Below are 13,440 nucleotides of genomic sequence, written 5' to 3'. Positions count from 1 at the left end.
CCCAAACACAAAACTTGCTCAAGCTGATTCTGTAATAGGACTGCTCCCTCCAGCCAAGCTAATTCTCCATGCTAAGCCAAAGCATAGTTGGAATGTATAGCCACGCACTCCGAAACAGTTTTGCTAACACACACACACAGCTGCACACACAGCTGCAACTGTCTATTTCTTGCCACAACACTATCTCACAAACAAACCAAACTACAACTCAAGGCAGGCAGGCACCCAAGTTCTGCCTTTGTGAATCTGACTCTGAGATCCAACAAAACCAGATAGCTATAGCAGCAATAACACATTATAATATACTCAGTGCCAAGAAAAGAAAATCACAAAATCAAACCTATCTTCTTCCTCTCCTGATGTATCCTCATCAAGAGAGGCATAAGGGCTCTCTCTGCCTCCCAGTCCCTTTGAATACATTTTGAAATTCCCTCCTTTTATGTTCCCCCTCCCTCCCCCAGCCAATGGGAGCACAACTGCCCATGACAACACCTGCTTTGTATGATAACAAGCCAACCAAGAAGCAATGAGATTGCAAGCCGATCAGAAGCAGTGCCAGAAAACCAATCAGCAAGGAAAAAACAGACTTCCAAAATGGCACTTGAAATGTTTTGACTCAAAATAGGGTTCTCTTGTTCCAAGCTTGAAACAGGCCCTTTAGAGGACATTTTACTTCAAGCTTGAAACTGCCTGTTTCGAGTTAAAACATTTCGATGTCGAAATGTTCTGCACATCCCTACTTCTTTAGCAGCAATGTCATCATAACAGAAACACTGCTCAAAGCCCAATCGATTTTGATGTTATAACAAAGGTATTTCTGAATTCCATATTTATTATATAATTTTCTGCATTGTAAATTATAGGATAACTGTGCACAATCCTATAACAATGACAACACTCTCATATTTTGTCCTGACCAAACCTCTAGAAAGCACTGCTATTTTATTTGTGATATTTATGGCAAGTTATTCATTCCCTTTTTTGTTTAAATCTTGTTACTCAAACATGAACATAAAGCAATGATTACCTTGACAATGGGGATTTGTAGGATTAAAGTTCAATGCAAATTCATGTGACACCTGAAAAGAAACACAGATTCAGTTTTGGAGCCATGTGTAGCCAAGCACTCATAAATACCTGAATTAAGAAACTCACCTGCCAGTCTGGAGGAACCTGAGCTCCAAACCCAAAAGCAGGGAATAATTTATCTCTGAAAAATGAAGGCAAATCAGATTTATCTTGATAGTGTTTTCACTGCAGGCTGCACAAAGTGAATCCACATTTAACACTACTGCAAATCGAAAGCAATGGTGGGCCCATAGGGTCCACACCTTTTCACTTAAGTGGAACAAACATGAAAGTCCAACAATGTATGCTTTTGAGATGCAGTACTGTATTGTACTTTGGCTCCTCCTTCTGTTCAAAATCTATTGCAGGAAGAATTTCAATGCTGAAATTCACAGTCATCTTACAAGGCAGAGTGACAGTTCTTGTTTAAATTAAGCTGTCTACAATTTCTGCATTGGCATACTGAAAAACACTAGCATATTTTATCAGGAAGTGGAATAAGGAATACAGTCCTATACTCTCATGAAAAACCAATAAAAAACTGCAATGGCAGAGAAGACTTGTATGTACCAGTAGATAGCCCTCCTGAGCAATGATATACTCAGGCATGAGATGTGCACCCCTGGTAAAGGACAACATGATAAAAGATATTTGGGAGAATATTTAACCTGTAACTCTCACTTCACACATCTTTATTATTTGTGTTTCAAAGTCAAGATACAGAATACTTTACTTATCACTCCATCAAATGACAACATCCAGGACATTTAATTTTGACTGCACAAATTTCTAAAGCTTACAGCTAGATCAGATATGCATGGTTTAACATACGTGTCATAATCCTGGATCACGTTACCCACACTCCAGATGGCAGTAAGATATTCATTTATTCCATTAGGACTGATGTAGTGAAGAGAATCTGGTGATTTGGGATCTCCATTGGAGCCAGTGAAATCAATGCCCACCTGTAAAAAAAAAAAAGCCCCAAACAAACCACACACAAATAAATAAGTGGCCTATTTCCAGAAAGAGATAACCAAAGGCAGTCCGACACTTATGCAAGTGGGTTTCAAGCATATCCAGCATCAGTGCAGAATACTGCTGAGGTAGCCACTACAATTCAAGAGCATATCAAGACAAGCATTGAGAGCAGGACAGAGAGAAAAAGCATTAAGTTGTCAAGCATCATATTACATATATTAATACGTAACCAGATATAAAGATAAATACATTGAGTTATCTCTGACCAGAAATATTAGGAAACTAATTTTGTTCAATCTAAGCAGCAGTCTCAGCCATTACCATTTCTAGTAAGCAGCAATTTACTTTCACGTAGCAAAGTAAAGCATTTAACAGGGATTCCCAGATGTTGACTACAACTCCCAGAATCCCCAAGTAAAAGCCATTACAGCTGAGGATTCTGAGAATAAATCCCTGTGAGAGGGAACAGTGGTCCCACCCACAGGTATAGAGGAATGTTTCAGTTATTAGGTTTTAGTTAGAAGACATGTAAATAGCACTTACATTTATTTATTTATAGCAAATAGTTGAGCAACTTACAGTGAAATTAATCTGGCAGCCTCCCATAATGTAATCCAGAAAAGAATACTCTGTTTCTATCTAAAAAGCAAACAAACCCATCATAAATACAACGAATCCCTTCCAATGATAGAAAAGCCAACCAATCTGCCTGAAATACTTCTTACCTTGCAGGATTTGATCCTAACAATGCCAGAGTTTTTGTAGCTCTTCTTCTTTCTCTTCTTTTCAGGATGAATGCACTCAAATTCCACCTACAGGAAAGGCATCACAAGCAACAACAACAGAAACTTTACCCTTTGGTGATGAAAGCAGAATTCATACTTGAAGCTGAAGCAGCACGGGTATGGCTTTCACAAAGCTCTAATTTAATTTGGAAAAATAGCAGTACATAGTTTAAGCACATAAGAGGAATACAGTATGACACCAGCTCTTAAAAAACAGCACATACTAAAAGACTGCAAAGTGCCACAAAAGACAGAAATATTCATGCAACAGTAATAATGCAAATAAGCATGCATGCTGGGACTTTATGTGAAAAACACGGCAGAAAATAATATGATCCATTTTTAAAAAGTGGCTAGAAATTAATATCTTTGAATCCTAGGATTACTTTGCTGCGATAGTTGAAGAACATTACGTAAACTAAAGAGGACTGCTCTACAATAACTTGTAAGTGGCTGCTAAGATACTCATGGCTATAACTTCACAAAGATGCTAATATTTTAGAGTAGTTGTATATATTGTAAGATGCTGCCAAAGAGAAACAGCAAGTATTAATTAAATGTGTAACAGCCACCACTGTTAAAATGGCAGCACTTCTCAGACTACTGAATCAAACCATATAAATTCTATTCTGAAATAAATGTTTAAAATAGAAAATACAAACTGAACCCAAGAATAAAGGTAATGAGAAAAAAACTGGATAAGACTACATAGGAACTTTCACCATTCAAAAAATTTGTAGCGAGCACACTTTGCAAATTCAGTGGTCTGGGAAACTTTTCTTTAAATGATCAAAACCAGATGAAGAATGCAACATGTTTCATAATGCTCTGTGGCATGAAAGAAGATATTTGTAGTTTTATTTTACTGAATAGGAAAACTTCAAGTGCCTGGGGGTACTCAGCTAATATTATTTGCATATAATCACAAAGTAAATTGCCAAATAAGGAGATTTGTTGTATCAGCATTACATTTAACAAGATTTCAAGTTTAAAAAACCTATCCTCTTGTCACCAGGGTATCCCTGATCGAGAAGATAGCTTAAGAAGGTATTACATTTAAAAGGGACACTTGAAAGGGGGCACTTGTTATCATTCAAGCACAATGATGGAGCTAGAATCCGTAAAGAAAAGGAAAAGAAAAGGAAAAGAAAAGGAAAAGAAAAGGAAAAGAAAAGGAAAAGAAAAGGAAAAGGAAAAGGAAAAGAAAAGGAAAAGGAAAAGGAAAAGGAAAAGAAAAGGAAAAGAAAAGGAAAAGGAAAAGAAAAGGAAAAGAAAAGGTATCTGAGGTCAATAAAATCTGACATAACTAAACACTATTTGATAACTACACACTCCAATGTTACGACTACTGGTCTGAAAAACTGCCTCCAACCATAGATCATTTGGCCCTATGCTCAGCTGCCTACTCAGCTCAAGCAGTTCTTTGTTTTTTCTTCTGAGGATTGCCAAACACAGGATGCCCGCCTCGTAGCAAATATCAACAGTTTTAGGGCAAAAAAAGGAAAGTATAGCTGCTAATATAAACACCAGGAATTAAGACACATTTCAATGTCTTTAGAAGAAAAAGCTGTACTCAAGTACTGCAGGGAGCTTTAAGTGGAGAATTCTATTTCTTCACTTGATGTGTGCATCTATCCACAGACTTGTAATTTTAATGGAGAGGCAGAACAAGTAAGTTATTTCAATAATTCTTCCCTGCAAGGAACCATGGGCTCCTTTGATAAATAAAAGAAGGTAAAAGTAAAGGCTCACCGGAGAACTGCCACCTGCCTTCTGTAGTTGGGATAGGTTAGTTTCAAAACTGCCTATCAAATCATGTGACCCATCACTATCATAATCTGTACAGTGCACCTGAAAGGAAAGAACAGCAGGCAATCGACAAGGAGAACGCTACAATGAAGGATTACTGCTGCTCACCACTTGGTCTCTCGCTTCCAGGAGCTTTGCAGTGATGCATGTGAACTCCCCTATCAAATCTGAACTGGTGCTGTCATCCATATCACTAACTGAAACCTAATAGCAAGAAAGACACCCAAAAATGAGTCTTGGACTACAGGCACATACTCACCTGTTTAGTACGCAGTGAAAACACAATTCAAATGCAAAGCAGGTTTTAAAAAATTTAAAGATGACTGCTGCAAGACTAAAATGAAATGACTATCGGTTACAGAAACAGGGAACCAAGAACTAAGCCTTGTATGTGCCCATAAAAAGAAATGGTAGAAACTTCAATATAGCACAAAAATAAAGTCACTCAACACAACAGAGACATCTTTACATACACATATGTTAAGACTTAAATGGTATAAGCCAAAGTTCTAATTTATTTTAAGAACTTTGCAAATACTCTTTCCTGAAACTATCTACTCATGCAAAAAACCCTGCAAGCCTCATACTCAGAAGTCAAATCAAATATGAGCTGAGTGTCCATGCCAAGCCATTTAATCAGTCTGAAACTTAAGATATAGAAAAAAATGTGGGACCCAAACAATGTTTGCTATGTATTTGGAGCTCAAAAGGAATTTGAATGTTGCTGTACTTTAAGGAAAAGCTGTCTTTTGCCTCACCATTGCATTTGCTCATGTGTAAGTCACTGAAAATGTAGTGCCAACATCCAGACTAATGTCTTGATACCATGAGTGAAAGCAATGTTCACCGACCCACCCACCCCTTTCCTTCTGCAGCTCTCTGTGCCTCCCAAAAGTATGACTCTGAGGGTTGTGGGACCCTCAAGGACATATTTGCAAGAGGCTTAGGTAGCTGCAGAGGGAATGGGAAATCAGCAAAAGTCACCTGACCTCTGTTGCATGTGTGAAACATTCCTCCTTGTAAGTATGATGTATAGCTATATATTAGCACATTTTCTTGCTTACACTTCCCACAGATTGCTTTGGGATCACCATTCAGGATTGAACTTCCTCTGTCAAAATGAAGATATCCACTGATATCCATGCAGTTTTAGTTCTACTAGGGTATGAGGCAGGTTAAAAAGCCCATATCTTCCAAGCATGAGGCAGCTCCCCATATGACAACTAAAAGAGAAGTTTTTAGATAGAGCAACAGCTGAAAGGATCTTGATATTAAAGGGTTTTTGTTGTTTTTAAAATGTTGACTGCCAGTTGTCTCTTTAAGAGAGATCAGGATATTCCACTCCGTCAAGAGAGCATAATGCTCTTTCAACCACACAACCCTGCTTCTCCCAGGTAACCTTAACTAACCAAGAGAGTCAACACCTCTCTAAGGGCAGGTTTCTAGGTAGTCTGATTTTTTACTAACCCAGTCTTTTCATGCTTGCTATCTCTTTGAAATTTGTGCTGTGGATCTAGTAAAAAAATTACCACTATGCCTTCCATTGATTCAAAGTTGTATATGTGCACTTACTACTATTAATCTCAATCCAATACCCATGACATCTCTTCCTCAAATACATAAAATAGGAATCCTAGTTTGTGAAAGCTGGTTGGTTAGTATAAATTGATTTTATACTGTACAAGGCACTTTGGGAACAAAACTGCACAAGGCACTTTGGGAACAAAACAAAACAATCCACTACTGATGCTTTGTATTCAGTATACTTTAGCATGTTTTGATAACCAATTACTGGTTTCATGAATTAAGCAACAAAAGCCATAGTTAAAAAAACAAAAACAAGTTTTCCAAATGGCACTTTTGGTACACTCAGGTCATATTTTCAAGCTTTCCCAAAACCAACAATGCTGCAGACTTACTTTGAAAAACACAAGCTGTTATTTATGTCTTCATGGTCTTGATCTTCAAGAAAAACATATCTCTTAAGAATATGGGATTTTAACAAGCTAGTAAACAATGTTACTTATTTTCAGATGCTGCTGCCCATAATGGATATACTGAAAAACTGCTGTATAGACTGAAACCTAGTTCTATTTGAAGACATTCCCAAGTGAACAAAAAATACAAAAAGGGTTCTTGCTCACACGCTGCAATCCTAAGCATTAGAAAGCAAACTGGAGGCAGAGGGGAGCATAGCTCAGTGGTAGAGTATATGCCTTGCATGCTGAAGGTCCCAGGTTTAATTCCTAACATCTCCAAATAGGACTGGGAAAGACCTCTCTCTGAAACTCTAGAGAGCCACTACTAGGTAGTATAGACAATACTGAGCTAGATGGACCAGTGGCCTGATTGTGTATAGGGCAGTTTCTTATGATGAAATCTTACTGTAAATCAATGGGCCTTACTTCTGAGTAAAATAAGCTCAGATTTCAGTGAAGAGGGGCACAGAACACTTATTATTTACTACTCCCAATACGGTCTATATTCCAATTCTGACATGATATATTTTTTCATGTGGGGGGAGAAGGGGGGGCGCATAGAATTGACAAACTAAAGTTTAATACATGCATACGTGGTTTAGCCTTAATCGATTCTGATTTGATTCAAAATTCAGCAGAAAAGGTTTTGAATTTAACCAAGTTCTCTAGCTTATCTTTAACAGACTTCAAATAATTTTTTAAAATTGCAATAATCACCTTGATTGGTTTGTTGAAGTCACCACCACAGAATGTCTGCAGAGGAACAGTGAACTTTCTCCAGCAAGGATTTAAATTGTTCTTAATCACCTGCAAAAGAAAGAAAAAACCCAACCTACAATCAAGGACTTGGTATAGCATGCTACAACATGTACTGCAAAATGCACAACACTCCTTTCTTCTCATCTCCAAGCTTTAGCTATGTCCCTTCTGTTAAGTCATAATTTTCTACAAGTGCTTTATGACAATGGCCTTCTCTCAGCAATCCAACGTGTCAGGGCACGATTCACACCTTCTATCCCGGTCTGCAGTTTCCTGCCAGACATGTCTGCTGGCTTGCTTATTCTTGGTCCAATTGTCAGGAATTCACTTATTTCACTTTCCATCATTGTATACCACGCAGATATACCCAGATTTATCCATTTGTTCTTTTATAATTAGCATCCTAAACAACAGCACAAATATTTTGCCAAGTGCTTGCAACAGGGGACATTTGAAAACTAGAAATCGTAAGAGTCTTGCTGGATCAGACCAACCTATCTAGGCTAGCAACCATTTCCAACAGAGGCCACTTAGGTGCCTCCAGGAAACCAACAACCATCCCACATGTGTGCCCCAAGGATTCAGTATTCCATCCAGTATTCAAGCTCTGAATACAGAGCTTCCACTAAGCCATCATGACTAATAGACATCGACATATCTATCCTCCATGAATTTGGCTTTAAAAATGGGCTAAAGACATCTGAACTATTAGCATCAACACATTTTGTGGCAGTGAATTTCAAAAGTGAATTAAGCACTGTGTGAAATGGTACTCCCTTTTGCCCATTCTGAACAGCCAACTGGAATGCATGACTCCTGGTGCTCGTATTATGATAAATTAAAAAAGACCTCTATCCTCTTTTGCAATATCATTCACAATTTTACTAAGCTCTAATATATCCTTTTAAACTAATATTTATTTCTAAAATAAAGTGTCTTCACACTTCTTCAGGAAGAAGGTGCTCAAATCCTCTGGTTGCTTTGCTACGTTCTGTACCTTTTCTAGTGCTATAGCCTTTCTGAGATGAGGCAAACATAACTAACTATACACTGTATTCCATATGCAGCCAAACCACAGATGTATATAAAGCTATACATTTGAGAAGAGAAGCAAGAAGACTACATCAGAGATACTATTATCAAGTAAATATGCAAAATAATGAGTGAAAGCTTTACACTGCCCAGATAGAAAAGAAATGTTAAAGGTATTACAAAGTTAGAAAGTGATAAAATGTCACAGCTGAAGAAATATGGAGAATAGAAAAATCCAAGATAAACAATGTGAGGTTGGAAAAAGCAATTAGAAGAATGAGGAAAAAGAGAAGCAGAAGCTCAGCATGCAGCTCTCCCTTTGGATTCAACAGCTTTTGATATGCAAACACGGAGTCACTTTGGAAATCCTACCTCTGACCGGTAGACAAGCTGCCATTTCCCACTTTCACTTTGTTTATAAAACTCCAAAAATGGGTCAGATTTGCCCAAAAAATCCTGTATAGGAAAAAAAAGTGGTTCATTCTTTACAAAAACAATAAATCAGAACATAGGTATATCTAATGCAACATACCTTCCTGCTATGCACAGACATCATATTTCTACAGGCAATGCACACAGAGGCGTATCTAGGGAAAGTAGTGCCTAGGGCAAGCACTGAAATTGCGCCCCCTATCCAAGCATCTGACACCCATCTTTCAGATAACTTTACCATAATATCAGCTCAAAAATACAAGTCAAGCTCATTAATCTTTTAATATTTCAAAAACTATTTAGCAGTGGACGTAGCCAGACTAAAAAATGCTGGAAAACTACAAATTTCAGTATGCTGGGGCTCATGAAATACTATGTGGAGGTGTACTTGGAAAACTAAACAGAAGTGCTTGTCTAATTCCCTACTATGCATTGTAGCATCATTATTACATAAGTTTTAAAAATAAATGAGAATTTGACTTTTCCCAGATACTCTGAAAGTAATTAAAGGATATGCAGAGTAAATTGTGTCACTGCTTGGAATATATTCTAGTATTTCAGAAAGACAGTTAAAATGAGAGAAAGAGAGCAATACTAAGGATTTCACACTGATTTAAAGACAAATTCACCATTAATAGTCATAATATTAAGGCATAACATTTAACTCACTTATCACAAGACGCAAAGTACGAGCAAATTAAAAAAAACACACCTGATTTTTGGTGCAGTGACCATTTCGGAGGCTTTCACGCATTCTCAAATGGCCTCTGCTGAGGCCTGACAAGGCCTAGGGCCTCGCAGGGACCATTTGAGCATGTGCGGTGGCCATTTTGTTTTCAGCAGCCATTTAAAAAAAAAATATTTTTTAAAAATGGCCACCGCACATGCTCAATGTGTGGAAGCCTCCAAAATGGCCACCGCGCCAAAAATCAGATTAATTTTTTTTAAAAAAAAAATCTCAAACTGGGGAGGGGATAGGAAGCAGCATGGCACTGGGGCCCCCCCCTGAAGTGGCCCCCAGGGCATGTGGCCCCCAGGGCATGTGCCCTGGCTGCCCCATCCTATATACGCCACTGAATGCGCACAAGAGCATTTGAAGGGTTCAGCAAACAGCAGCTCATTTCTGCCCTGTGATGGGCTTCCCCCCACCACATTTTCATTTTACTAGCCTACAATCTACACAGGCCGCGAGCTGATAGTCACACTCAGCTAAAGCAAGTTATAAAGTGCACCATGCACTACGAAAATTAAGAAATGAAACTCTGGAAACCATGGAAGAATTATCTTGAATTTACAATACTATCTACAGATGCCTCTTAACTTTCCCCGTTCTTGCTGTAAACTAGCAGACAGATCTGTTCTCATCTAGGCCCTCTTTATTAGCATATATTCATAGTATTTATATTAAGGTCCTTTACTAGAATGCAATAGTCACCTTAAGCGGCATAACAGGGAAATGCTTGACTAACAAGCAGAAGGTTGCCTGTCCAAATCCCCACTGGTACTATATCGGGCAGCAGTGATATAGGAAGATGCTGAAAGGCATCATCTCAGACTGCGTGGGAGGAGGCAATGGTAAACTCCTCCTGTATTCTACCAAAGAAAACCACAGGGCTCTGTGGTTGCCAGGAGTCAAAATCAACTTGACAGAACACTTTACCTTACTAGTATGCAATTTCTTTTATGATGGATTTGCCTAATGCACCCTGATATCTCCTGAAGCCTATTCATACAGCCACTACAATATCCTCTGTTAGCACTCCTTGTTTAGGAATTCAAAACAGAAGCTGACAAGAGATCTATATTCCCTTTTTAGTCCTGAATTTTTATGACACAATGCTCATCTTGCAAACAGAAAACCATAAATTTAAATTCTAGCCTGATGTAACCCCCTCTACACTACAGGTGTATTACAACAGAACACACACAACAAACAGAATATCTTGATGTTGATAATAAAGGGATGCAAACAACAAATATTTTCAAGGTATATAAGCAACGGCCTGATCCAAAACAGATTCATCTTCATTCACAAAAGAGGAATATTTACTGTCAATTTCTGCTATTAGCATATACAAAAAAATCTCTTCCCCTCAGCATCTATGCACTGAATAATATTCATTCTCACAGTGCCATTTGCATCAACAGGGAAATGCTGTTACAGTATTACTGAGGCTCACATGAACAAAAGCCTTGGTCAAAGTCACTCCAAAACGTATGCTGAAACAAGCCAGGTAAAGACTTTTTTGTTCACTCAGGCCTTTTAAAATTTTGATTTCCAAATTTGATTTTTATCTGATTTTAAAAGAGTTTTAAATTTGCTTTGTGTTATATTTTGTATTCCCCACCCCCTTTGTTATGTTATGATTTAATGTGCTTTGTGTTTTTATTTCATGTTTTAATGCTGTGTTGTGAGTGGTTCAGAGAACAATTTGTTATGGGATGGCTAACAAATAAAGGTTTTTTATTATTATGAATGGAATAATACTAATCTCCCAGAATTTTGAGACTTTGAATTCCTAAGAACTTGCAACTACTTCCCTCAGTTCAAATGCTGACTAAAACTGTAATGGAGTTACTATCTAGATAGTTACCTTTTTGTCCAGATTGCGAGCTTCAATTTCCATAGACACAACTCTGGTGTCCTTAATCTCTTCTGCCAAAATCTGAATAGAAAAAATTCAAGGAAATATTTTTAGTGCAGTTTTGGTACAAAACATTTGTTCAGACAGATATTTTAAAGACATAAAGTATAATGTGTGCTGTGTACTCTACAATAAACAACAACAACAACAAAAGGAATCAGTCTTGTTCCAAATACCGTATTTTATGGACTATAAGACTCACTTTTTTCCTCGAAAAATATCCGCCAAAATTCAGGTGTGTCTTATATGTTTTAACAGTTTAATATGTTAAAACTCTGAAAAACTGGATTAAAATTAAGGTGCGTCTTATAGTCCGTAGCGTCTTATAGTCCGTAAAATACGGTAAATCCATACACAAGCTATAATTTACCGTAATTGTGCCTTTTCCTGCAGGTTTTCCTTTCTTTAACTCCAAAGGACAAATGAATGTTTTACTTGATACAATCTAAAAAGAAAATGAAAGCCTTGGTAAATTAAAGTTATGCAAGAAAAAGTGTTCTTTATGAGATACTATAAGTGACATCTGAGATTCAGTAATCCTTCCCAACACAAGATTAACCTAATAAAAATGCCAATTTCTAGCAAAAACGAAGGCAGAAAAAATTACAGAATTTATAGTTTAATAATATCCTGACAACATAATAGCTTACAATAAATTCCTGGCTACATCTCCTGTCCTTCTCCCGCAAGAGCAAAGGTACAAGTTTAAGTATAGATTCTCTGTCTTCAAAAGATACTTACTTTTGAGACCCCTTTTTCCTTCAGAGGAAACTGGACAGACAAGAAAACTGACTAAAATTTCACATGCTGTAGCAATCTCCTTGTTTTTAAAGAACCTTTACCACTACAGGTGAACCCCAGTATCTGTGGATAATGGAAGCTCTGAAAAAGGTGACTAACGGTGACCAAGGCCCCTTAAAACTGTTTTAAAAGTGCCTACTGTGTTCCGTGGCTCTCTAGATTTCCATTAATGCCCCCAAAAGTCCTGAATCTGGTGTTTTCGTGCTAAAAATTGTGTATTTTTTGTTTTTAAACAAATGAGCCACAAAATGGCTCAATTTATTTATTTGATTTATATACCACCCTTCCAAAAATGGCTCAGGATGGTTTGACAAAATGGTGGCCAGAAATGATCTCTGAGGTCATTTCCGGCCACCCCGACCCACGGATATGTGAAATTAATCCTTTGTGCACTGTCCCCCCCGCCCATATACGCCGATGTAGGGTGTCAATTACCTGACCGTGGATATGCAAAACTGCAGATGTTGGATCTGCAAATGGTGAGATTTGCTTGTATCAATCAAAACTATTTGCTTGGTATGAAATGTTTTTTCACACTAAAATTTCTATCATGGTGAGTGCTGCTATGCAATTATAAAACTATAATGAGAAATCATGAGATTTTAACTTTGTTGTTCAAATCTACTGAAATTTTATCCCATCTTCAGAGGTTCAGAGTGGCTAGCTTAAGTTCTGTTTTGATTTTTTTTTAATTACAGGCCAAGTACAACATGTATTGAGTCAACCCACATGCCAGTGTACTAAAGCTGTCATGTAACTTGGTCTTAAGACGCTACCCTCTAAGGCAGAAACTACATGTTTTACCAATGAGTGGTTGCCATCAAAAGGAGCAGTCTGACCAAAGGTTAGCTCTGCTAACTTGACAAAGAGGTACCTTTCTAAGTGGCCTCTCTCATATATTTAGCAGAGGGAAAGCAAGTGGCCATATCCAATGACAGCACAGCATACATCCAGTGGCTGTTGCTGATGTCTATCTTATATTTCTTTTTTATTGTGACCCCTTTCAGGACAGGGAACCATCTTATTTATTTATTATTTCTTTTTCTATGTAAACCACTTTAGGAACTTTCGTTGAAAAGCGGCAATATTCATAGTAGTAGTCACCCTGTATCTCTGCCCTCTCTCTTTCCTGCAATATGTAGTAATGCA

The 13,440-nt window shown here is 37.7% G+C and overlaps 1 protein-coding gene across 8 annotated transcripts in view; it reads right to left on the bottom strand.

Annotated features, from left to right (window-relative positions):
• Positions 1-13,440, bottom strand: part of LOC128322029 (RNA-binding protein 12-like) — an 89,140-nt gene that overhangs the window by 13,672 nt on the left and 62,028 nt on the right. For all 8 annotated transcript variants that reach the window (XM_053242716.1, XM_053242710.1, XM_053242711.1 and 5 more), the window contains 10 exons: positions 11,861-11,935; positions 11,440-11,511; positions 8,786-8,869; positions 7,340-7,429; positions 4,587-4,685; positions 2,775-2,861; positions 2,629-2,688; positions 1,900-2,033; positions 1,156-1,210; positions 1,028-1,079 (listed from right to left, as the gene is read on the bottom strand). In XM_053242716.1, coding sequence (XP_053098691.1) covers positions 1,028-1,079; positions 1,156-1,210; positions 1,900-2,033; positions 2,629-2,688; positions 2,775-2,861; positions 4,587-4,685; positions 7,340-7,429; positions 8,786-8,869; positions 11,440-11,511; positions 11,861-11,935 — 808 coding nt within the window. The remainder of the gene's footprint in view (positions 1-1,027; positions 1,080-1,155; positions 1,211-1,899; positions 2,034-2,628; positions 2,689-2,774; positions 2,862-4,586; positions 4,686-7,339; positions 7,430-8,785; positions 8,870-11,439; positions 11,512-11,860; positions 11,936-13,440) is intronic.

Source organism: Hemicordylus capensis, chromosome 4 (assembly GCF_027244095.1).
Source record: "Hemicordylus capensis ecotype Gifberg chromosome 4, rHemCap1.1.pri, whole genome shotgun sequence".
NCBI classification, from domain to species: Eukaryota; Metazoa; Chordata; class Lepidosauria; order Squamata; family Cordylidae; genus Hemicordylus; species Hemicordylus capensis.
This window is presented reverse-complemented; position numbering and strand designations above follow the sequence as displayed.